The sequence below is a fragment of the Eumetopias jubatus genome, unplaced genomic scaffold, assembly GCF_037043125.1.
Source record: "Eumetopias jubatus isolate StellerSeaLion01/CBP00866 unplaced genomic scaffold, mEumJub1_p1.0 scaffold_3, whole genome shotgun sequence".
Taxonomy (NCBI): domain Eukaryota; kingdom Metazoa; phylum Chordata; class Mammalia; order Carnivora; family Otariidae; genus Eumetopias; species Eumetopias jubatus.
The window spans coordinates 101,978,386-102,005,420 of NW_028274809.1; the positions used below are offsets into that span (position 1 = coordinate 101,978,386).

A 27,035-nucleotide genomic window follows, 5' to 3' on the forward strand; every position below is an offset into this window, starting at 1 on the left:
AGTGCCATGGTCAGAAAATATATTTACCACATTGCAAACACACTGATGAAGTGTGGTATCTTTTTCTCTGAAATTTCCACATTCAACAGGAAACATAGACAGCAAGCTTGAGTGGGTGGGTCTCTGAGGTTAAAGCTGTTAATAAAACACTTGAAATTTAGTTTTAAAAAACGCAGAGCATTTCCAACCATGTTTAGTTTATTAACAACAGTAAAGTGTTCTGATGCTCTATAGTGGGTGAGTATAGCTAGATTTTTTCCTCCTTCAAATGACTTTTTCCCTCTCTTTGAAAACAAAAGTAGTTGATCTAACTATGATTATGAACTCCTGCAGTTTACATTTAGTAGTCTAATATATGAGAAAGAGTATCTTATTAACTTTGAGAATTGGCTAATAGAAGAGCAGTAAATGCTAAGGTTTCTTTTAGTAATCTTCATTTTAAAAATCAAATGCATGAAATATTCTTTTTTTTCCATCTTATTGTGACTAAAGGAATATGAGTTTGCACAGCAGTATTAGGATGTTGGGCTAAATGGTGTCCTGATTGTCTTCAAGTAGGAAAACCCTGTAATTTTAACTCAGGATAATGGGAAATGTTCATCCTTATATTACTTTGAATTCATTTATGTAAAATGAAATCTGAGCCAGTGTCTTTTTTTTTATTTTTAATCAATAGCGTTACATCTCTTTTAGGAAATGATGTTCTTAAATTAAGGAGATGTCATTCGGCCAAGCTAAAAAAAAGGTTTTGGCTATGAATATCCAAAATGATGGGGCACTTGTGTGGTTTGGATTCATAAGTAATTTAAGATACTTGTGGTTTAATTAATAGACTAAAATATTGCACTGAAAATTTAGATACTCATAAATCATAAAATGCAGGAGGTAGGGAAGGACCTAGGGTCATACATTGTCCTGGTAAATTTAGATATTTAGACATAGATACTTACATGCTTTGTCTCATGAAAGGTCAAAACTAGTACACTCTACTTATCATTATTTTAATGCTTCCTACTACGTCTATAAATTTTATTGTGTATTCTTGGTGTTACCGTGCATTTTAGTCCAGTCTATTTCTATGTGCTTCAGTGAATTTATTAGTGAAATATAAAACTGTCAGCTTAAAAGATTATTTATTATGTGTTTTTATGTAAGTAGTGTAATTCCTTATATTAACCTTCATATTAACTCTGCATGTCAAAAAGTAGATGTCATACATTTTCCATGAATTTTGGCCACTATAGGAATTTGAATATTTTTTAATATTCTGCAAAGGTCTGTATCTTTTCTGAAAAGATTACTTAGTTCTCATCTTCATCACTGTGGTAGCTGACAATATATAGATAGGTAATAAAACGTAGTCTTCTGTCTTACCACAAGACAGAATGTTAACCTAGATGTTTTTTAAAAAACAAAACAATCCACTAGCCTACTACTATATGTAAGATGTAAAAAATTATAATATACATAATTATCATTTTCACCCCATCCTCTATTAAGGTAGAGGATCAAGGTGTAGATTTAAGGGTATTTAGAAGATAATATGCTAGCAGTTTAATACATCACAAGATGAGCTAAAGTTTCAGAAACTCTGGAATAGGCAATATTTATAATTTGCTCTCTGAGGTAACTTGGTAGCCCGCTACTCCTTTGCTTTTTTCCTTTCTTTTCTTTTTTCCTCTTCCCTATTTTCTCTTAAGTATGTCTTAAGATATACTCTTAACATGTCTTTCCTTCCTTCTTCATACAAAGCAGATTTAATTTCTTAGGAAATTATGGGGTAAATAGCCACTAAATGCATTAATTTCTTTTAAGTAAACTGTGACTCATCTAGAATATGATCTATTAAGACAAATTCTAAAATTTGATTTATAGTTGGGGGTATAAAAATAAAATTTTTTACATATCAAATTATTTCTGCAGGTCCCCAAGTAAGCCCTTGGCACGGAAATTAATGGATTGGGAAGTAGTTAGCAGAAATTCAGTATCTGATGACAGGTTAGAAACACAAAGCCTTCCATCACGATCTCCACCTGGAACTCCTAATCAGTAAGTACAGACTGACTGTAGACTTGCCTGAAGATCAAAATATGTAAATCTTTACATTTAAATATCTTAGTCAAACATGATTTTTGTTGCTCCAGAGCATTATTTCCTCATAGCCTGCAGCTTACTGCATAAGTGGCATGGAAAAGTCTCATCGAATGAGGGAGTAGAACATTGAACAAGGATGCTCACTTTCCTTTACAGTAATGGGTCTCTAGCCAATAAATCAAGATCTATTAGTAGGAAAAAAAAATCTGTTAGTAGAGTTAAAATCTGGGAAATGTGGTTGCTCCTGACATAATCCTTTTTCATATGGCTCTCCAGAATTCCTGGGGAAGCATATATTGTTTGAAAATGCTAAATGATTGTGATCATCTTACCTAACCTCCTACCCCAACTGTTCCACCGCTTTCTTTGGTCTGGAAAAAGGGGTTTCCAACATAAGTTCCCACAAGCTTAGCCATATCTGTGCTAAGAAGCCTGTATTACTCACCACTTACTGTTTATATACTTCATTCTAGTATTTCTCACCAAAACTATGCTTTGGTATAGATAATAATAAGATAATCAATTTGTACTGGCTGAAGATGTTAATTTTATAATGTATTAACAAATGTATTATGTGTAATATATGTATGTAATTAAATAATGATAAACAGATATCAGTGTATTCATAGACTTTGTTCACCCAAAAGGTTGAATACAAAATATTTGAGTTTTGGTATGGAATATAATATTTGAAGTAGTCTAACTTCAGAAGTATTTTAAACACATTAACATCCAATAAGTGTGTACTACATTCTACTTTTTTAAAAGATTTTACTTATTTATTTTAGAGAGCACAAGCAGGGGAAGGAGCAGAGGGAGAGGGACAAAGTAGACTCAGTGCTGGACAAGTAGACTCAGTGCTGAGCGCAGAGCCTGATGTGAGGCTTGATCCCATGACACCAGGATCACAACCTGAGCTGAAATGAAGAGTTGGACACCCAGCCAACTGACCCACCCAGGCGCCCCTGTACTAAATTCTAAAAGTTGTGTCACCAGTGGGTGTTTTTCAGCCCAAGAATAAACTTTTACCATAACAAAAGTAAAGTTCGGTTTAGAGAACATTACCTCATACCTATGTGTCTTCCTAGCTGCTAAGCTGCTAAAAAAAGATACTCACAGGTTTTTCTGTTACTAATTGCAAATTGCTAAATCATCTTTGTTTATAAAATACTGCATATATTCGGAGGTTAATCAACTATTTGAAGAAAATCCAGAACCATTTTTCTTTTTTGGGCCATTTTCCAGCCACCCATTTCTGCATTTGTTACTAGTACCACTAAATAATTAGAGCAAATTACAGAAGACAGAGGAAAGATGATTGAGTTAATTAATTAGCAGTAGCTCTGATTAAATTTCCTAGGTAATAAAACAGTTATAGATATGATCTGAAAAGTTTTTTTCCTCAATTCTAAAGAGACAGTATAGTGTGATGGTTAAGAGCATGGGCCCTGGAATTACTGAAAGTTTGAACTTTGAGCAAGTTTGTCCCATTTTCGTCATCTACAAATTATAATAACAGTGTCTTTCTTGTAGTATTATTAAAAGGGTTAAATGAGGTGATATATATAAAATGCTTAGAACAATGCCTAGCACATAATAAGTGTTAAAATGTTAGCTGTCATAATTAATAATAATGAAAATAATAATTCCTGTGACTGTCACTTATGAGGATGGAAATATGATACATTATTTATTTTTAGGAATTTTAAGAAGACCCATAAATAAAAACTTTTATAAGGATTAAAAAAGAACACACACCAGAGATATTTCTGAATTATTTATCCTCTCCCTTTACTTTATACAGGCATACCTTGGAGATACTGCAGATTTGGTTCCAGACCACTGCAGTGAAGCAAGTCACTGAATGGTTTCTGTTTCTTAGTACATATAGAAGTTATATTTACATTCTGCTGTATTCCATTAAATGTGCAATAGCAGTGTGTAAAAAATCAGTGTGCATGCTTTAATTAAAAACACTTTATTACTAAAAAATGCTGACTACCATCTAAGCTTTCAGTGAGTCATAATCACTGATCATAGATTACTGTAACAAAAACAGTAATGATAAAGTCTGAAATAATGCAAGAATTACCAAAATGTGACAGAGACATGAAGTGAACAAATGCTGTTGGAGAAATGGCACCCAATAGACTTGCTCCATGCAGAGTAACTGCAAACCTTCAATATGTTTTTTAAAAAAAGAAGAGGGGCAACTGGGTGGCTCAGTCAGTTGGGTGTCTGATTCTTGATTTTGGCCCAGGTCATGATCTCGGGGTTGTAGGATCAAGCTCCACATCAGGCTCTGCACTCTGTGGGGAGTCTGCTTGAGATTCTTTCCCTCTGCCCCTCCCCTGCTCGTGCACTCTCTCATTCTCTCTCTAAAAGAAATAAATCTTTTAAAAAGAAGAAGCAATAAAGCAAAGTGCAGTAAAATGAGGTATAAATGCTCTAATCCTGTAAATGCTGATTAAGACACTAAGTTGTAGTGACTAAAGCCTTCAGACATTAAGGTTGGTAGAGATAAATAGATTGAACAGGTAAAACCCTTGTGGCAGATCACTGACTGTAGTTCAGATCTTAGACGTCACTTCCTGTTTGGTATTCTTTCTGTTTGCATCATACTATCTTTGTCAGAGATTTTGCTTAGTCAGTGTGGTTAGTGTTAAAACATATACCCACTTTATAATGTAATCATATAAGTAAGAAACTGGAAAAAGTTGAATTAAACCACATTTTCACTCAATTTTTCTTCCTCTTTATGTAGTCGAAATTCTGCATTCACACAAGAGGGAACCCGGTTACGACCATCTTCAGTTGGTCATTTGGTAGACCATGTGGTTCACACTTCCCCAAGTGAAGTGTTTGTGAATCACAGATCTCCATCTTCAACACAAGCTAATAGCATCGTTCTGGAATCATCACCGTAAGACCTTTTTCATTTAGCTTCCTTCTTATAAATAATAATGCCCCAGGGCGCCTGGGTGGCTCAGTTGGTGAAGCGACTGCCTTCAGCTCTGGTCATGATCCTGGACTCCTGGGATCAAGTCCCGCATCGGGCTCCCTGTTCAGTGGGGAGTCTGCTTCTCCCTCTGACCCTCCCCCCTCTTGTGCTCTCTCTCTCTCTCTCATCCTCTCTCTCTCAAATAGATAAAATCTTTAAAAAATAAAAAAAATAATAATAATGCCCCACATTGTTTCATTTGAAATAATCTGGGAAGTTAGGGTATTTGATAGAAGCATTTATTTAGGCAGTGTTTTAAATTTTTTATGTATTTGTAAATGTGCTTATTTATTCCTGAGAGTTCTTTGTATTCACCTCCCAACCCCCGCCCCCCAAAAAAACCCTCTTATTACTTTGTTGACTAAACCTTTAGTTTCTGCAGATAATGTAGCACTGTGGTCAAGCAGTTAAATACTAAAAGGTAGAGTTTTCTTAATATTTTTCAGGAAGGGAACCATAAGAATGAATAGACAATGTGGGAAAAATTTAAGTAGCAAAGGAGAACTAAGTAGTAAGATGACCATCATACTGAAAATAATCTTTTTTAAAATTCATTCCTACCTCATATTACATACTCGTATATAAATTCAGCTTCATAATTCAGTATTTATACCCCATCAGTTTAATGCACAACGTGCCTACCCTCACAATAACATGCAATGTCTTCATTTATTGGTTTATATAATGCAGTTAGTCCATATGCAAGTAAAAACAGTGTGAGAATTAGGGGAAAAAAGAAATTCTTTATAAGGCACATAGATAAGTAAAAAGATTAATGTTGAGAAGAAGGAAGGGGTATAGGATGTAGTGACTGTGATCAGGGCTGAAGAAAGAAGGGGTCTGAGAGTGATGGGTGAAGAGTAGAGGGACTGATTAGCAAAGCAGGTAGGTATAGGAGCTTCAGAACATGTGACAAGATATAGAGGAGGTGTGGTTGTCCTCACTATAGGGCCAGCCAAGGAAGACTGGCTAAGCTATTAAGACAAGTGGAATTTTAGTCTTGGTAACATATCTTGGTAAAACAATTTGATTGTGTGTGTACAGTAAAAAGGATGGAGGAGTAGGAAGGACACATACTACACAGTGACACATGTGGAGAATGAGTTGACGGGAGACAAGACTGGTGGAGATTTAATTTTTTTTTTAAGATTTATTTATTTGTCAGAGAGGGAGCGCTCGAGTGCTCACAAGCAGGGGGAGTGGCAGGCAGAGGGAGAGCTGAGCAAGGACCCGGAAGCGAGACTCAGTTCCAGGATCCTGGGATCATGATCTGAGCCAAAGGCAGACGCTTAACCGACTGAGCCACCCAGGCATCCCTAATTTTTGATTACTTTAAAAATTATCATTGTATACTTTGATTTTTAATAATTATATGTTTTCTAATTCTAAAACTTTTTTTTTTTTTATTTTAATGTCAGAAGGATCCATTCGTTCAAAGCCACGTTAATTCTGTTTTCTGCATGAAGCACAATTTCCTTTGCAACCACTTGTCACGGTTCAAATTCATAAAACTTTAAAAAGTACAGTAATTAAGCACATGATCGAGATGTTAATTGATTAAATTTGAAAATGATATATTTTTAGCACATAGAAATAAACCGTATAGAGAAATCTCAAAAGCCCATCTTAATGCAGAATGAAACAATATAACTCCCAGGACCTAACCAAATTATCTCAGTCCATTTTTTGAAGAGTCCTTTTCATACAGACACACACATATGTATACATACACATAAAATTGAGTATCTCCATATGTACATTTTATAGGTTCATCAACCCATAAAAAAACCTTTGTTCTGGCTTCCTGATGTTAAATGGAGATGCAAGTTCAGGACAGATTGGCATTGTGCAGGTTTTGCTTTCCCATCCTGATCCACAAGAATTTCAAATGCTTGGACCTTTCTCTTCAGACATGTATTTTATGAGGCTTATGTGTTTGTATTTAGTTTTGTATCTCTTAACACTGCATTTAAAATTCAGCTAGTTTTAAGCTTAAGAATGAGAGAGGTCTGAAAAGATAAGCTTAATGATAAACGAATAACTTACATTAGTTGCTTACAGTCAGCTTCAGAAATTATCTCACTGTTCAAGACAACTCAATGAAATAGGAAAGACACGTAATCCCCATTTTGTAGACGAGAAAGCCACACTTAACAGGACTTGTCCCAATTTACATAACTAAAAGTCAGGTCTTCCCTACCTGAGCCAACCAGCAGAACTTGGTGTCTAAGACAAGGCTTTGTTAATTGATCAATTGCTTGCTTGCTTGCTTGCTTGCTTGCTTGGCTGGCTGATATTTGCAATCCAGAGAAAATATTTTACAACTTGGAATCCATAGGGTTTTAGTTTTGGCCAAATGTGGAAAGAATTCGGACAATGTGTTGGATGAAGCACAGAGCATTTCAACACGTACTGAAACAAATCTTGAGATCATCTCACCAGTTCCCTGTTTTTTGAGTGAGTACAGGGCCTTTGAGATGAAATCTGGGTCCAGACTTCAGTCACTTGGTAAGGTCACCTGCTTCACAAGGAGAAAACACTATTAACTCATAGGTGTGTTTATTATAAAAACAAATAGGAATTTGTTTGTACTGCTTAGAATAAAGTTACCATTTTTAGGCAGGGGTGATTGAGACTACAGTCTACCATTTCCTCCCTTTCTTTAAATGTTTCACAGAAAACTAGACTGTTTCAGTTTGTGATTTTTCCGAGAAAAACATTAACCCTCAATTAATGTGAAAATACTTAACAGGTGTTTATTTTAGTAAATTCATACCACAAATATTAATATATTCCCATTAATATGTAATGGGGAAGCTTGGACATTTCTACAAAATCATCACAAAGCATCTGAGTTGGGTGGTTAAGATTTTATTTTCTATTTTCATACAAATTGCTAAAGACAGCAACGGAGAGCTGTTTTGACTGCTGCTGTTGAAGCATTCATGAAGAAATTTAAAGCTGACTGGACTGAAATTAATCAGCAAAGTTTTTGCCTACCTGGCTTCATTGACAGTTTTAACAAATCTTTTGCTGCTATGTTACAATATTTTGCCCTCTTTGACAACAAAGTGCGCTTTAACATTTTCATTATTTGCTCTTCACTTAACATTTTTTAAAATGTCAAAGTTGAGGATAAGCAAGTTATTTGTATTGAAAAACTCCAATATGAGAATTGGGCATTGGAGCACTCTTAAAATTACATTCCCATCTCCCCTTCTCCTTTCTTAATGTCCAAAAGTTAATACAGGTAATCTGTCCAAAAAATTTTTTGTGTGGGTAAATTTTGAACATTATGTTTCAAGCTCCAGTCTCATTCAATACCCACCCCCCCATCATTTTAGGCAAATTATTGGTTTTCAGTATATTAAAACCATTGAGTTAGAAATACGTTCTCAATTAAGTAAAAATACGTGTTATTAGAGCACAGATCTCTATTGATCTTGCATTCTCTCCATCTAAATATAAGTCATTTTTATTAGAACTTAAAATACAGAGCAGTATTACCACTTATAACCAAATAGCATGATAGAAAATAGTCGTGTTCAGGATGTGCTCTGATAAGTTCCTTTGAAGCCTCAGATACTGTCAGGAGGGTTGCTTAGCTTTTGTATATTTTATATATTGGCTTCTGAGAAGCATTTTATTTGGAGAAGAGTTTACTGCTACATAGTGTTTGGAAACCTCTGAGTTAAAATAACTTTGCTCCTGCCTTTTAACAGTTGTTTTGTTTAAAGTGCAACTATAGCATAATGTTCAGAGCACAAGCTCTGGATTCAGGCTGGGTTTAAGACTTGGTTCCACCACTTCCAGTTATGTGACCTCGGGTGAGTCATTTTATCGCTGTAAGCCTCAATTTCCTCACCTGTAAAAAAACAGGATGATAATATCTACCTCATAGGGTTGCTGTGAACAGTAAATGAGATGTATAATTTCTCTGTTAAGCAGAGAAAAGGTGCTTAGTAGATTTTAACTATAATAATTATATAATTGTTAATTTGGGGGGATATACTGGCAGCCTTTAAGAATATTATCAGCCACTTATCTGTCTACATGTTTGAAGTATAGATGTCTGGTCGAATACAATGAGGAATTCTCCAAATTCTTAGCTTTATCCTTAGGCTCTAATCACAGGAGACTCTTTACAGATTTCATATCAAATCCATTTCCCTGAGCCGTTTTGCCTGGACTGTCCCCTTCTAGTCTTTTCTAGTGAGTCACCACAGCTTTCTCCGCACTTCATCAATTCCTCTCACTTAGTCTTTAAAGATTTGCCTTCACTTTGCTCCTCTGAGCTACTACGACTGAAAACTTTATGTCCTCACTCAGCTTAACCCAATTCCCATGCCAATCTTGATCAAGTCTAGCAACATACAGTTGACCCTTGAACAACATGGGGGTTAGGGACGCCAACCCCTATATAGTTGAAAATTCACTTATAACTTTTGACTCCCCCAAAACTTAACTGCTAATAACCTGTTGTTGACCAGAAGCCTTAGAATATACACAGTTGACTGACACATATTTTATATGTTACATGTAATATATACTATATTCTTAAAGTAAGCTAGAGAAAAGAAAATGTTAACAAGAAAATCATAAGGATGAGAAAATACATTTACAGTACTGTAAAAAATCCACATGTATGTGAATTGGCAGGGATCAAACCGTGTTGTTCAAGGGTCATCTGTATTATGGATTCTGCAAATACCAGACCACTCTAGGACAAGGAAGTAAAAGAACCAAAGGAGGTATGATGGGAGGAGATGATCGAGCCCTGGGGACTCAGAGGGCACACTGTATTTACTGCTGTACTTGTGGCAGCAAGACTAATTATACAGGTCGCTGGGCTACGGTAGCTGCGGTATGCCTAACCTGCTCTCCACCTCTGGCAAATGTCTCCAGTACTCCCTTTGGGGAGCTCAGGTCAGGGACTTGGAGTTTGGTTGAAACCAGGCATTTCAGGTCTGGGACCTTGATTCTGAAGTAGATTCCTACTGATACAGTAATATGACATTTTCAATTCTATTCTCATATTTATCTTATCCCTGAGAGTTTATATGCACTTTTTAAATTTTCTTGAGCATTAACTAATAATCAGTCTGCAATGGTGTTTACTTTGAAATACTGTGAATGTCACTATAAATTAGCCAACATGTCAAGAAGTCTGAATTTTGAATCAATTTTATCTACATTTTACCTAGTACAAGTAAAGTGTAGTAGGGTTACTGCCCAGGGAGAACTTGGATAGCACTAGTGACTGTAGTTGAAGGAGACATGAGCTCCTGGTATCCATCTTAGAACATTAGAATCTTAAAATGAGCCGTCAGTCCTGGCAAGTTTGTATTACCATGTACCAAGAAAAGATGGGTTTTGTTTGTTTTCTAGTCTTAAATTATAATAGACTTTATTCTTCTATGAGTGGTATGTATATACAGTTGAATCTTCAGCATTGTTTTTTTAATTCACAAATTTCAGGGTTTACCTTGCCTGTTTTTCTTTTTTTATAAGTAACAAAATAATCCCTTTAGGATTATACTTCTTTCTATATCCTCCTTGTAACAGATCTTTTCTAGTTCCCATGTTTAAAGCCAAAGGATTACCTTTACTTGTAAGATGTCAGCCAGAGCTCTGATGCCCACTTTTTTCTTTGGTTCCTATCTCCCTAGTCCTGTCTGAACTGTCTGATAGATGCTGGCTTTCTCTTTAAGTCATAGGTCCCTTCTCTCAGGGGAATTATTTCTAATGTTGCTGTGTTCCACTGTGCTGCCTGGTTGTTCTTCCAAAATATATGATATCTCTTTGTTCTTTTATAATTAGCAGGTGCGGGGGGTTGTTTTGTTTTTTTTTTTTGCCTAGAAATAGTATCTTTTTTTAGAACTGGTCTGTTTTATGAAATTATTTTAAATGTATTATAATTTCTAATTATAATGCATGGGTTGCTTATGAAAGTCACCTTCCTAGGTAATTGAATAAGTAATAAATTAACTATACTCATAATCTCTACATTAGATCTGAAGTAGGAAGTTATTTGTTACCATAAATTGAGTTAATATACTTGGAATATGTCTTAAAATGTAATTGATAACCTTTGTTCAAAATAAGAATTTCAGGAGTCTGTGCTGACATCCTTGATTACTTTGATAGACTGTATTAGAGACAAAAAGAGATACATAGATATAGATGGAGTGTGGTTATTGGATGTGGAGACATAGAAAGGGCAGTTACTGGGATTACTGGGAGAGCACATAATTAGTTTATAAAAGCTCCCAGACCAACCTATCCCTCTACAGCAATCTGCCATCTGGAGAGCCTGACCATCACTCTCTGAGAAGTTATTCTAACAAGAAAGTTACATAAAACAATGAGAGAAGTCAGATAGCCCTTTTCCTGAAATCTGAAATGACAGTGTTCTTTCCTATGGTCTGTCTTGACTAATCCTCTCAGTGCATGCTGCATTCTCCTCACCTTTTCTTTAGAACTTGGCTTAAATCCCAACCCAAGCCTGTGTGCTTGGCTCTCTTCCTTTCTGTGTTTTCCTGCGGACTTTGAATGTTTAAAGGAGAGGTTATACTCAAATACCTACTGGAATCTCACAAGTAACCCTGGGTGGGATTTAGGTGGACTGGGATGCCCATGGCCCATCTAAAGGCAGCAGCTCATTCTTGGCTTTGACCAACGGTAATGCAGTTTTATTCTCTCCAGAGCTTCCAGATTTTCCATTCTGGAAATCCAGATACATATGTAATTTTTTAAACGAGCCAATTAACTCACATTTTATAAAGAAAAAATAACGGGCCAAATGTATGTTGGCCAAAATTGGCCCACAAGCCATGAATTTGCAACCAGGGTTTCAGGACAATGATTTCTAATTAGCAATGCGTAATAAAAATCACTTCTGGAGCTTTTTTTTTTTTACTATATATGCCTAATCTTTAGTGCCAGTAATGTAGCTTGAACAGTTTTAGCAGAATGTCCCATAATGTCGGTACTGTCCCTCTCTTGTAACTGAGCATTGCCACTGTTATGCCCATAACCACCAGATTTGGGTCACTTAGGATGTTGCTTTACAGATCAGGCTTGAGTTTGTCCCTCTTGTATATTTTAGAACTGTTATATATTAGGCTGTTGACTGGACCAAGAACAAAGTAAGTTGCTCTAGTTCCATTCCCTTCTGATCTCAACCTTATACTATGCCCTATAGATCTGTAGTTTTGAGGCTGTTTCCTGAGTGTGATAGCTGTATGCAAAACTAGAAAAAAACTTTCCATTCACCTGGCCTACATGGTTATACTTAACCCTAAGCAAGGGACTGAGACCTATTAATTGGTAGATGTGGAGTCCAGTGACTTCTGGTTTTTGTAAAGTCTTGGAGGCTTTTGATAACTGCTTTTTAAAAATGTCACATCTGTGAGGCTGTGCCAGGGAATGTCCATCTTTATGTCCGAATCCCTTCCGGCAGGCCATGTTTGAGGTCCATGTCTCTTTTCTCATCTGTGGGAACATTTTCCTGGATTAGCAACACTTGAATGTATTGGGTCTTAAAGGCTTGGGCTCTTGGCACTTGAAACTAGTAGAATACGTATTGTGGGGGGCCTGGGTGGCTCAGTTGGTTAAGCAACTGCCTTCGGCTCAGGTCATGATCCTGGAGTCCTGGGATCGAGTCCCGCGTCGGGCTTCCTGCTCGGCAGGAGTCTGCTTCTCCCTCTGACCCTCTCCCCTCTCGTGCTTTCTATCTCTCATTCTCTCTCTCTCTCAAATAAATAAATAAAATCTTAAAAAAAAAAAAAAAGTATTGTGTTTGGTACCTGGAATCCCTGACCATGAAGGTAGACCTCAAAGAAGGCTTTGCTGAAAAAGAGAGGGATGTTCTTTGATGCAGTCCTTATAGACTTCTCAGAATTTAGAGTATTTTGTTCCCTAAAGACTTCTATGTAGAAAGTTAGACTGAGTGGGCATTATGGTTTACCTACTTATTTAATGATTAAGTTTAATGAAAATTTGGAATGACTGTATTTTCTCTTTAAGAGGAACTTCCCTGGAGCACCATACAGTTAAACCATTTATTATTAATCCTGGCTGACTTCCTTGGCACTAATAAAATTTTTAGCTTCATTCCCTGTATCTACCAGGTATTTAGCAGTGAGCCTCTAAGTAAGCTTCACACCTTCTCTACCTAGGGAGAGCATATGTATCGAAGAACCACTCTGACTCTAATTTCTGTATCCATTTTCTTGTGATAAATTATGTTGTGGTAGCAAATTACCCCAACTTATAGAGATGTATAACAACGAAGGTTATTTCTTTCTTAGATTATATGTACATCATGGATCATCTGTGGCTCTCCTCCATGTCATGTCCATTCCAGGACCCAGACTCTTGTTTGGTGCATGGCTAGTCTGATGGCCAAGGAAAAAGAGACACATAATGAATCATGAGCTGTTTCTTAAAGTGGACTTTCAAAACTGACCACTTCTACTCACATTTCATTGGACAGAGAAAGTCATACGGCCAAGGCTAATGTCAACCGCAGAGGGTGGAGACTGATTTTTGAACAATAATGAAATCTAATGCAGTTCCACTTCCTCAGGACCTTACAGCTTGTATCTTAGGTATCTGTTGTCACTCAGTGAAATCTGTGCCTGAATAGTACAGCCAGCAGCCATGCACCTTGACATAGCAGTTGTCAACTCCCTTATGAGACCTTAGGCAACGGGACAATAATTCTCTTATTTTTCCAAAGACCTCCTGGCATCGCAGAGATAAATAATAACCTCAGAAATGGTCACTGCTGTTACCAAGAAGTATTTCCCCTTGCCTTAACTTTCCTCACTTCCACAACCTCCATGGATGCATGCTTCCTAGGATGCAAGTTGAACCACTGGTTCCCCCTTCTGGCCTTTGTGAAAAACTTACAAGTAATGTTATTACATATATTGTGCTGGTTCTTAAAAAAGCTAGTATTTTTACTTTGAAGCTTCTCCTACCTAGCTCTTTTTATCAGTTCTTGCTGTCACAAATTGAGGCTTATGCTCCCTAATGTTAATTGGATTTTGTTTCTTTAAATTACATACTCCAACAATGTCTTGTCCATTTTTATCTCCTCAGTGAGCTCAGCACTCTTACTCAGATTCTAATCTTTGTTGCAGTATTGAGTTCATTACTTTCGTGAATTGTGTTTTATTTCCTTTTTTTTCTTTTTTAAGATTTTATTACTTATTTGTCAGAAAGAGAGAGAACACAAGCAGAGGGAAGTGGCAGGCAGAGGGAGAAGCAGGCTCCTCCCTGAGCAAGTAGCCCAATGCGGGACTCAATCCCAGGACCCAGGATCATGACCTGAGCTGAAGGCAGATGCTTAACCGACTGAGCCACACAGGCGTCCCTTGTGTTTTATTTCTTGGTAAATTGGGCCAATCACAACTTCTCTAGATTGTACCAGGTGTTTTATCTGTGGAATGGTTCAACTCTCAATTCTGATTTCTCTTTGCCTGCCTTTTTCCCTGGCTACCCATGTGACTCCATTGATAACCTTATTTTAAAAAAGTGTTTTAGAAAGGTGTGTATACTGTTATAGTAGATTAATGGTTATCTTCATCGTGATACCCTTAAAGTATATTTGATTATTATGTAGAATTGTTTACAGATTTGATAAAGTAGGGAATTTGGTGTACTACTTAAACTTCAAAGTTAAGAAAGATTTCATTAAACAGTAGCACTTGTAAATATAGTATTTAAAGCTTGTCTCCTACTAGACATTGTAAATATCTGAGTTGCTTGACCCTAGCTTTTATTTTATTTTGTTTTGTTTTTGACCCCAGCTTTTTTTTTTTTTTAAAGATTTTATTTATTTACTTGACACAGGGAGAGCACAAGCAGGAAAAGCAGCGGGGGGAGGGGCAGAGGGAGAAGCAGGCTCCCCACTGAGCAAGGAGCCAGATGCAGATGCAGATGTGGGGCTTGATCCCAGGACCCCGGGATCACAACCCAAGCCAAAGGCAGACGCTTAACCAAATGAGCCACCCAGGTGCCCTGACCCTAGCTTTTAAAATAACAGTTTTAGGGCGCCTGGGTGGCTCTCAGTTGGTTAAGCGACTGCCTTCGGCTCAGGTCATGATCCTGGAGTCCCGGGATCGAGTCCCACATCGGGCTCCCGGCTCAGCAGGGAGTCTGCTTCTCCCTCTGACCCTCCCCCATCTCATGCTCTCTCTCTATCTCATTCTCTCTCTCAAATAAATAAAATCTTTAAAAAAAAGAATTAAAATAACAGTTTTAGAAGACAGCTTCCAAAATACTCTTTTTTTTTTTCCCCTTTTTCCTGTCCAGATCACAGGAGACCCCTGGAGATGGGCAGCCTCCAGCTTTACCACCCAAACAATCAAAGAAAAACAGTTGGAACCAAATTCATTATTCACATTCTCAACAAGATCTGGAAAACCATATTAACGAAACATTTGATGTTCCATCTTCCCCTGAAAAATCTACTGTAAGTAGCTTTCAGATATTCTCACATTTCTTTGAAATGTTTTAATCAGAAGTGAAGTTTTTTTATACTGTGATATGTTTTGTCTGTAAATTATTGTACTTTCTCTTTTTCATCATATGTTCCTCATGAATTTTGCCATGATATAACCCAATTGTGGAATTTCCTTTTATCATTGCTCTAAAAGTTCATTCTTGACAAATTTATGTTGATTTTAGTCTTGCAAAACACACATTTTCAGAAAAATGCTAATAATGCATTAAATACTACTAACTTTGTAATTCTCTGGATGCGAGACTATCATTTTCATCAATCTTTTGAAATGGAGTATAGGTCCCTGGAGTATATGATCAGTCTTTATGTTCTATAAAATATATTTATGAATTATGTTGGTATTTTTCCTTTAGAGAACATGCTTTTATCACAACAAAATGGTAAATTTTTAGAATCCTCTGATTTATGAGTTTTCATTGCTTTCTCAAGTAGATGTAAATAAACCAAAAGTGAGATTGTTGGTAAATTTTAGGGATACATTGTGTTCATGAAGAAGTATCAAGACAGACAAATATGGGCATATTTCAGGAAACTTGAAGGGACATCAGGGTAAGGTGCAGGGAGTGAAAGGTCCACAGCAGGTATTGCCAATACTAAAAGTTTCTTGTGAGCATTGCTCTCATGGCCCTCTTGTATCTAAAGTTTGAAGAGCAAGAGGCAGCCACTCTCTTCTCCCACAATTGTTCCACCACCACAAACACGTCAAAAAAAGATCAGAATCCTTACCAAAAATGAACAACAACTGTGGTGTTACCTCTGTTGTGATTCTCTTGTATCATTCATTGGTTCATAGTCATTGAGGTCTTTCTGTTACTGCGTACTTTGGAACGTAGTGGGAATATAAAGACAAGTGAGACATGGTCCCTGCTGTTAATCTACAATCTAATTTGTTTGTCCCTTCATGCAAAAATTAATTACTGAGTTCCTGCTATGTGCCATGCATTATTATAGGCTCTGGGGATATAGTGGAATAAAAAGGGGGAAAAAAAATCCCCAAAAAACTCTACCTTCAAGGAACTTACATTCTGGGGATAAGAGTGAGACAAACAGTAAACAAGGTAAATAATTTAAATATATAGTGCATTAGATTTAGGAGAAAAATAAAGCAGGAAGAGGCCAGAGAGTTTCAAGAGTAGAGTGCCACAACTTTAAATGGTGTAAGCCGGGGATGACCTCACTGATGAGTCATAGAGATAACTAGTGGAAGAGCAGGTGAGCTGAGGGAATAGAGGTACAAAGGAAGGAGTATGACTGATAACGTTCAGGGAACAGCAAGGGAGTCAGTGTGGCCAGAGCAAAACAAGCTAATGAAGAGCAGGAGAGGGCCAAATCCTAACAACATTCGAAGATTTTGTTTTTTAACCTTGAGTGAGATAGGAATCAGAAGGAGTGGGACATATCTGAGGAGAAAAGCAGCATGATGTCACTTAAGTTGTAACAGTATCATTCTGCCTGTTGTATTGAAAATAGACTGAAAGCAGGGTAGAGGTAAAGAAACTGGTTGTGAGGTAGTACAGTATTCCAGGGATGTGCTGGTGATTTGGATCCGGATGGTAGCCATGGAAGGAGAATGACATGGCTGTATTCTGGAGTTTGAGAACAGAGCAAACATAATATGCTGAGGGATTGGGTGTGTAGTATTGGGGAAAGAGAGGAATCAAAGACAACAGCAGTTTTTGGCCTGGGCAACTAGGAGGATGAAGTTGCCATTTTCTGAGATGTGAAAGGCTACAGGTAGAGCAAGTATAGGTGGAATATCATGAGCACAGTTTGGGACATGCCAAGTTTGAGATGGCTACTGGAAATCCATTTACAGATATGATTCTGGAGTTGAAGGGAGAGGTCCAAGCTAGAGTTATAACATTGAGGTTTGGTGGCATGTAGACAATATGTAAAACCACAAGACAGGAAGACATCACCAAGGAAGTGTGGTGTGTGTGGATAACTAAATAAGAGGTTCTAGAAAGTGAGCCTTTGGCCCTCCAAAATGCAAACATTAGGGAGATGAAGAAACCAGCAAAGGAGACTGAGAAGACGCAGACAGCGAGGTAGGAAGAAAACTAGTCCACTGGCATTAACTGGCTGACGGGAAGAAAGTCACAGAGAGAATAACCAGTTTTGTCAGGTGTTACTGGTAAGTCAGGTAGGATGAGGGCTGACAGTTGAGCACTGGTTTTAGCAATGTGAAACTCTTTGGTGACCTTAATTAGAACAGTTTTGATAGAGCATTGGGGATAAAAACATACCTCTGGGAGGATGGGATCAGCGTAAGTAGAGACAGCAAATGTGGCCAACTCTAAAAAAGTTTAGCAGCAAGAAGAAGGAGACAATTGGGGAAGTAGATAGATGAGGAAGAGGAGTCCAGAGAAAGTTCTTTTTTTTAGGGGAGAAATAAGAGTTTTTCTCAGAAGGGTGGAGAAAATTGATAATGTAGAAGTGTAGAGAATTGCTGTAGCAATATCCTTGAGTTTGGAAGAGGGCCTGGATCTAGAGCAAGGAGGAAGACAGTTTGAAGGTAATATAATTATATACAAATAACTAATGCAGCCGTAGGGTTCCAGGAAGACTTCCCAAAGTGAACATCTCTGACCTGTGTCTTGAAGGATAAGCAAGAATTAGCCAGATATTTCCGCTGAAAGAGCGTGCATAAAACATGTTCAGTGAAAGAAGCCAGTAACAGATGACCATGTGAGATGTCTACAGTAGTCAAATGCATAGAGACAGAAAGTAGGTTAGTGGTTGAATAGGACTTAAGGAATGGGGGTGCGGAGATGGGAAATGACTGGTAACGGGTACAGGGTCTCTTTGGGACATGATGAAAATATTTTTAAATTAAATTATAGTGATGTTTGTACAGCTCTATGACTATAATAAAAATTATTGAATTAAACACTTTGGATGAAGTGTATAGCATGTGAATTATATTCCAGTAAAGCTGTTTTTAAAAAGCAGAGGGAGTGGGGCGCCTGGGTGGCTCAGTCGTTAAGCGTCTGCCTTCGGCTGAGGTCATGATCCCAGGGTCCTGGGATCGAGCCCCGCATCGGGCTCCCTGCTCGGCGGGAAGGCTGCTTCTCCCTCTCCCACTCCCCCTGCTTGTGTTCCCTCTCTTACTGTGTCTCTCTCTGTCAAATAAATAAAATCTTAAAAAAAAAAAAGGGAGGAATGTGAATTCATATAACACGTAGGAATACTTATTGTGTGCAGAGCTTTGAGCTGGGTTCCAGGGGTACTGCAATTAATAACTTAATTCATAATGCCTGTTCCTCCTTGCACTTAACCTAGCATGCAGGGGCAAGAAGGCTATATCTAGTTGGTGTAACTGCAAGTTTATTAGTCAAAATTTACTTTCCTGAATTAACATTTGAATTTAAATTATGATTTTGTATACACTATAGATAATATCAACATGCAAAAAGCATACATCATGTATATCTTTGAAGGAGAAATTATAAATGGAGAAAATTATACTTTATTTATTTTTGTCTTTTTAAGCCTAATGGTGGTATTCCACAAGATAATCTTGTTCTAATCAGAATGAAACCTGATGAAAATGGAAGGTTTGGATTCAATGTGAAGGTAATCTAGAATTTACATTTTACTCAGTTTTTAAATTAAGATGTATGTATTTTGGTAATATTTGATTGATATCTGACTTGCTCTGTTGTTCAGGGAGGATATGATCAGAAGATGCCTGTGATTGTGTCCCGAGTAGCACCAGGAACACCTGTGAGTTATCTAAATCTTGCAAGTAAATCCTGTTTTCAAGAAAATGTACTCATTTTATTTTTATTAGTTTAAATAAAGGAATGAATTAATCATTTCTTTTAATTCGTAAGTATCAAATACTGGCTAAATCTCTTAAACTGCTGGGAAGTTTGTTTTTATTTCCAGTCTATAAGTTTTTTTAATCCTTGTTTTTGTAAAGAAGCTGTATATAACTTCCAGTGTCTCTAAAGTGTTAAAAGATTCTATCAGAATAACTCCTTTAAACAGCAGAGTGTAGACAGTATAGTATTTGTTTTTCTTTTTTGTTTGCTTTATCTTTTCATTTAGAATTGTTTACCTAGACTCTCTTTGCCTACTTTGTGTTTAAAAAATTTACTTTAAATAGAAATGATACCAGTGTTTTCCCTATTGGGACAGTTTTTAAACTTTTTATTGAAACATACTAAATAAAAGTATTATATTAGACATTTTACACAAAAGTAGAGAAAACACTCTATGTACCCATTATAATGAACCCTCCTGTACCCTTCATTCACCTTCAGCACTCATGAACTTTCTGCTCATCATAAGGGTAATTCTTAATTGTGGATGTGTTATCTTTATTGCTCTTATATGTAGCAAATATTGCTTTCAAATTCCCATCTGTGTTGTTGCCTACTTTACCTAAATGGTCTTCAAGGACTCTTCAATCAGCACCTTTTATCATTTACTTGTCTCTCTGTCCTAGGACAGGTATAAACCAGCAGCCTGAGAGAAAAAGGCCAGTTATGCTTTTTTTGGTGCTTTGCAGCAACCTTGAAGTTAGTTTGAAGATCATAGTCAAGACTGATCAGGGATATCATGATACATAGTTTTGGTTCTGGTTGTTAAGGACTTTGTTGGTTGCAAATAACAGGGTACTCTGAAATACCTCTGGCTTAAGCATAGCTACAAAATCATACACATAATCATATAGCTATAGAGGTTTCTCACAAAATCCAAGGATAGGAATGCAATTAGACCTCTAGAAAAAAAACTTTAAAAATGAATATCAGGACCCTCTAGTTTTCATCTCTATTTCTTTTTATGTTCCATTTTTCTCTCTCACTGTAAACCAATTTGTGTAGGGAATCAGCCTCATCTTTCTAACTCCTCTAAATAAAATGCAATCTAAATAAAAAGAGTGTACTTAGTAACAGCTTCAAGTTAGTCCTATACCATCACCACCACACACTCTACTTTCAAATATGATTGTGACCCCTGCATATCTACTAAAGAAAAATTGTGTAGCTACCACTGTTCTTTTCAGTTGATATGATGGGCTAGTGGTAACTTTCAGATTCATATATTACCAGCTCAGCCACCCAGAGGGATTAAACCTCAATCCAATTTACAGACTCCTGGGAAGTAAGTCCTTCATAGATCCAGCTTGTATCAGATGTCTGCTTTTCAACAAATCACTTTTGGGCAAGGGGGGGGGGACAGGACAGGGATATGATGTATAAAATGCGTCCTGAACCTATTCTGCATGTGAAGGATGAGGACAAAGATCAGGGAAGTAGTCAAATTATTTATTAGTACATAAGTATGGGTAATACGTGTTTGGGACAGACTGCAGATGAGAAGATGAAAGATTGCTAAATTCTCACCTGTAGATAATGTCTGAAATAGAAAAGTAGGGCGCCTGGGTGGCTCAGTTGGTTAAGCAACTGCCTTCGGCTTAGGTCATGATCCTGGACCCCGCATCGGGCTCCCTGCTCGGCAGGGAGTCTGCTTCTCCCTCTGACCCTCTTCTCTCTCGTGCTATCTCCCATTCTCTCTCTCTCAAATAAATAAATAAAATCTTAAAAAAAAGAAAAGAAAAGAAAACTAAAGGGGCACCTGGGTGCTGAGATGGTTCAGCATCTGCCTTCGGCTCGGGTCATGACCCCAGGGTCCTGGGATCGAGCCCTGAGGCTGGGCTCCCTGCTGAGTGGGGAGTCGTCTTCTCCCACTCCCCCTGCTTGTGCGCTTTCTCTCTCTCTCTCTCTGTCTCAAATGAATACATGAACTCTTTAAAAAAATAAAATAGAAAACTAAAGAAAAACAAAATGAGGATGTTATTTAGAGATACTGAAGTAGATACAAAAGATGTAGGTAAAATGTTGAAGTTGCCTGGGGTGGGGGAATGGTAGAGAGGAACACAAGAATTTGTTTCTTGTCTTAGTAATCTTATAGACCTAGTCAATTCTTTGACCTGTGTGATATATGACTTTACTAAAAACAAATTTAAACTATAATTTTTTAAATCAAATACCTGTCTTTTTATCCATTGATTCCACTTTTAGCAGTTACCTCTAATGAAGCAGTTGGACTAGGGAACAAAGGGTACACAAGGATCTTCATTGTAATATTGTTTATAATAAAGATGGGGGTGACAAAAATGTACATCATTAGAGTTGGTGAAATAAATTATATGCTGCTTTGCAGCTGTTGAAATGATGGATGATGTAGCTCCATATAAGTATGGAAATAAGATGGTGTTACAGAAAATGCAACAAGAGGAAATCAGAGAGGGAGACAAACCATAAGAGACTCTTAATCATATGAAACAAACCGAGGGCCGCTGGAGGGAAGGGGGGTGGCGGGATGAGGTAACTGGATGATGGACATTAAGGAGGGCATGTGATGTAATGAACATTGGGTATTATATAAGACTGATGAATCACTGACTTCTACCTCTGAAACTAATACATTATGTATTAATTGAATTGACATTTAAAATAATAAAAAGAAAATGCATATTACTGCTCTGCATGTATGTTTGATCCAGTTTTTAAATTTTTTTAATTTTGGGGGCACCTGGGTGGCTCAGTCGTTAAGCGTCTGCCTTCGGCTCAGGTCATGATCCCAGCATCCTGGGATCGAGTCCCGCACTGGGCTCCCTGCTCCTTGGGAGCCTGCTTCTCCCTCTGCCCCTCTCTCTCTCATGAATAAATAAAATCTTTAAAAAGGGGGGAGGTGCCTGGGTGGCTCAGTCAGTTAAGCGGCTGGCTGCCTTCGGCTCAGGTCATGATCCCAGGGTCCTGGGATCAAGCCCCACATCAGGCTCTCTGCTCGGCAGGAAGCCTGCTTCTCCCTCTCCCACTCCCCCTGCTTGTGTTCCCTCTCTTGCTGTATCTCTCTCTGTCAAATAAATAATTTTAAAAAATAAATAAATAAAAATAAAAAGTCCGGAAACATGCTCAAAATGTTAGTAGCGTTTCATCTGGGTAGTAGAATTATTGGTGTTTATCACTTTCTTCTGTATTCTTCTTTTTAATTGTCTGAATCATGACAATGAGAATGTATTGCTCTTGTAATTAGAAAAAATAATGAATCTTTTTTTATGTATATGCCAGTTGCAATAGCCAATGAATGACACAAAAGAAATACTGATTTTTGTGAGCAGTGACAGTGTATCATTTTCAGTTAAGTCAGAGATGTTCAGGGAACTTTGTATAGACAGGTTCATTTCCAAACAGAATGCTATGACTCTAAATTTTCTTTTTAGGGTATACAAATTATTGGTAATTTTCCTTTCTGTCATGTAGAACTATGTCCCATAAATATTGGCTAATGGGTGCCTCACTGGCTCAATTGGTAGAGCATGCGACTCTTGATCTCGGAGTCATGAGTTCAAGCCCCACATTGGGTGGAGAGCCTACCTAAAAAAAGGGAGAGGCTAGAAAATAGACCCATATTTAAAAGATAAGACACAAACGTTTCCAAAAGGCAGAGAATGAGAGACAAGAAAGGGGGATGGGAAAAAAAAAGAAAAAAAGAAAAAAAAAACAGTGAAGCAGAATAACAGTTAAGGGAGGAAGAATGAGGCTTCTAGAAGGAAAAAATAAAAATTCTTTAAAAAGAAACGTATATTGGTTGGGGGCTCCTGGGTGGCTCAGTTGGTTAAGCATCTGGCACTTGGTTTCAGCTCAGATCATGATCTCCTGGGTCATGGGATCGAGCCCCGTATCAGGCTCCGTGACAGCCGGGAGTCTGCTTGAGATTCTCTCCCTCTGCCCATCTCCCCACTTGCATGCTTTCTGTCTCTCAAATAAATAAATAATTTTTTTTTAAAATATTGGCTGAATTTAGAACAAATTAGAACAAAAGAAATTTATCATTTTTACATTATCTCATTAATTTAGAGACCATCACAGTGTTCCAGTTGGAAACCTCATTTTGGGTGATTGGGGGAAAAGAACAGGATTTCAAATATTTTAATGTTATCTTTTATATTGGACACCTTTTGAAATGGATAAAATAATTCCCAATTCTTCAATTTCCAATTGAATTCATTTTTTTCTTTCTATCTGATTATCTCTGAACAAGTAGCTGTTGCTGCAACAAAATCCGTTTAAATAAACATCTTATCTAGACTTTCCAGGTCAGAATGCAAGTAGAAATCTGTGAACATACCTGACGAAAGGCAGGTTAAGTATGAGCATTCCCATCAGTGATAAAGTTTAAAAAAAAAAATTCTCTGCCTGTTTTAGCGTATTGGTTAACATAGTGCCCCATTCGCCTCAGTCTCTGAACTGGAAGTATCAGTGGATGTGTACAAGGTACAGTAAGAGAAATGCATAGCTGTTCTCTCCCTATCACATGGATTGCCTCGTCTTTTCTGCCAACTGTACTATCCACAAAGTAAGGTGAGAGGGTAACTCTTTGTTCTAGCCATTACATACCTCCCACTACCATTGATACCTCCCAGTTCAGTACTCTTTGGGTACTGCAAAGGCACTTCAAAAACTTGGGACTAAATGGGTACACAAAAGTATCATACTACTAGTGCACAGAGGGAGTATATGAATGTCATCTGCTCCACTACAAGAAGTAGAGAAAGAAACAACTAGAGAGAATGGTCGTAACCTCTAAACATGAGTTTTCCAGGTTTTTTTTTTTTTTTTTAAAGATTTTATTTATTTGACAGAGAGAGAGACAGCGAGAGAGGGAACACAAGCAGGGGGAGTGGGAGAGGGAGAAGCAGGCTTCCTGCCGAGCAGGGAGCCCAATGCGGGGCTCGATCCCAGGACCCTGAGATCATGACCTGAGCCGAAGGCAGTCACTTAACCAACTGAGCCACCCAGGCACCCCAGTTTTCCAGGTTTTAATGCTGTGCATTGAATCATCTCATTTTTGTCTTTGCAACTCTATGAAATAATTTGTGCAGATATCTGCTCCATTTTCAGAGTTTCAGGTGTTTAAAATCATACACTTCATAAGCAGCAAAGGAAGAACTTGGCTCCTAGCCCAGTGCTCTTTCCACTAGTGACAATATCTTGTTGGATTTTATTGACTTTGTGTTCGTTATGAATTTGAGTAGTTGTGCTTTCATTTCTTCAAGCTCCCTTTGTTGTATGGTCTGACCCAGTCATTTCCTTCTCTACCAGCCTAATCATCCTTCAGACTTGACTCCTGTGTGTTCTTACTGCTTTGTTCCTGGAGCATGCAATCCTTATTTCCGCTTACCTCTTTTAGCTTAATCAAGCCTTTGTTTTCTCAATAAAATACAAGCAGTCCTCCCTTTGCACAATAGTGCAGGACAGTAAAAATGACTGTGCAAGCTGAAACTGCAAAGCCATCTTGATAATCAGTGGGGAAAGATATGGTGGTTTCTATGACTTTTACATTTTTTTATCAAATAATTGAAATCTCTCTTAGTTTCTCTTAAAAATGCATAGGGAGGTGAAAAATAGTAAAACTCATACTGGTTTAGTATCCTGTAATTCAAACCACTAGAAACACTGAGAAATAAAGTGTTCTATGTCCTTGTGGAAACTTATCACAAGTACTTTGAACAGTGGCTTGTTGCCCTTTTTGTCGTATAACTTAAAATACAGAGGGAGCATTTTTCTTGCATTCGCAAATTGTCCTAATCATTTCTAAATTTGAATTCACTTCCAGCATTTTATCGGTGCATTTTCAATGTTGTGAAATGTGACCTTCAGTGAGAACTTTTTTGCCAGCGTCACTTTCATCTAGGATACCTTCATCCCTCTCATCAGAGCCACTTTCACCATTTATGTTAATAAGTCCACCTTCACTGAATTCCTTTCACTGTATGTCTGGTGTCTCTCTAACATTAGTAGTGTCAGTATTTCCACTGTCAGTGGTTTATGTTCGACTTGAGTTTTCCTTCCATCACTACCACTCTTTTGTTTCTTTGCTGCGTTTTTAACTTTTCTGGCCAGTTGCCTCTTTAGATTTACGTGGGTTTATCACTGGAAGACAAGGAGGTGACACAGGTACCTGCTTTGCTGTCTCTGCGTGAACTGAGTAACAGATGCACAACAGATCACCCGCAGACTTTGAGAGAAGTGATGTGATTGGTCACTGATCATGATGTGTGTCTATTATTTATGTAGTGATTTGTGGACTCATGAGTTAGTAGCAAACTCGTACTTCATGCAGTTATTCACAATTAATGTATTGTGACTGTGATTTGAACCTTGTTGGGAGACTGGTGTTATTTAACTGAACTGTGGTAACTGAAGTTTGTATATATCTGGACAGTGCAGAGTAAGGGCTGCCACTATCTACGCACCTTGAGGTCATTAGACTTTTCTCTGTATCTAGGCATATAATAGGGCATCAGGGGAAAAGTTGTTGAAAGAAAAAGGAAAAAAGTAGCTTCATGGGAAAGCTAGATTTCTGCTTTTTACAAACAGATGAATAAATGGATGGATGCTTTTCTTTATGTACTTTTCATTCTCTTGCTGTAGAATCTATAAAAATAAATTCCTGTGCTTTACTTTCAGAAAGCCATGTGCACATCTGAAACCTTATTTGTTACATTACAGGCTGACCTCTGTGTCCCTCGATTGAATGAAGGGGACCAAGTTGTATTGATCAATGGTCGGGACATTGCAGAACATACCCATGATCAAGTTGTCCTGTTTATTAAAGCTAGCTGTGAGAGACATTCTGGGGAACTCGTACTCCTGGTTCGACCTAATGGTAAGTAGTCTATGCAGCACTGGATATTTTTATAATCCGTTAGTATTTGTTACTAGACACAGCAACCAGAGTAGGCTTTTTAAAACATAAATCATGTCATGCAGTTTCCTGCTCAAAGCACAGTGGCTTCCATTCACACTTGGATTAAAATTCAGTTCTTGGCCCCTTGCCTACCACACAGCCTTGCTCACTCTATTCTGTGCTGGCTTTTTTTGTTTTTGTTCCTTCCCCCTAAATCTCTTTGATTTTGATATGACTTATACCCTCACTTCATTCAGGTCTCTGCTCAAATGTCATCCCCAGAAAGTCCTTCTCTTCTGACTACCATAGCTAAAATGGCCTCCCACTTCCCTCATTGCTCTGGGAGTGGTAGGTATGCAGTAAATACTTTTTAAATAGATGAGTACATTTTGAACCATTTTTAGAAAACTCTGTAACAAGCTATAGTTAAAGTATTTTTAAAAATCCTGTCTTTGTTGGCAGTAGACAATGCCAGTAGCCTAATCATGTCATCTCCTTATCTGGACAGCTGACTTGTTAATTCAGGGCCAGAGTTCCAGGTTTGGAGAAGCCTTAATACCATACACTCCAGCTTCTTTGCTGATTGCTTGAGTTTCCTCTACAACAGCCTCAAGATCATCTTGGCAATGTGCAGCACTCAGTGGCTCCTGAAGCAGCTCATTTTCCCTTTGGGTAGCTTGAACATTTAATTGAACTAAA

At 37.6% G+C, this 27,035-nt stretch overlaps 1 protein-coding gene across 1 annotated transcript in view; it reads left to right on the forward strand.

Annotated features, from left to right (window-relative positions):
• The window catches only part of PTPN4 (protein tyrosine phosphatase non-receptor type 4), a 221,620-nt gene that overhangs the window by 168,062 nt on the left and 26,523 nt on the right, over nucleotides 1–27,035 (forward strand). The window contains exons 14-19 of the mRNA XM_028101288.2: nucleotides 1,924–2,049; nucleotides 4,859–5,017; nucleotides 15,419–15,578; nucleotides 19,122–19,205; nucleotides 19,299–19,355; nucleotides 26,159–26,315. Of these exons, the coding sequence (XP_027957089.1) occupies nucleotides 1,924–2,049; nucleotides 4,859–5,017; nucleotides 15,419–15,578; nucleotides 19,122–19,205; nucleotides 19,299–19,355; nucleotides 26,159–26,315 (743 nt within the window). The remainder of the gene's footprint in view (nucleotides 1–1,923; nucleotides 2,050–4,858; nucleotides 5,018–15,418; nucleotides 15,579–19,121; nucleotides 19,206–19,298; nucleotides 19,356–26,158; nucleotides 26,316–27,035) is intronic.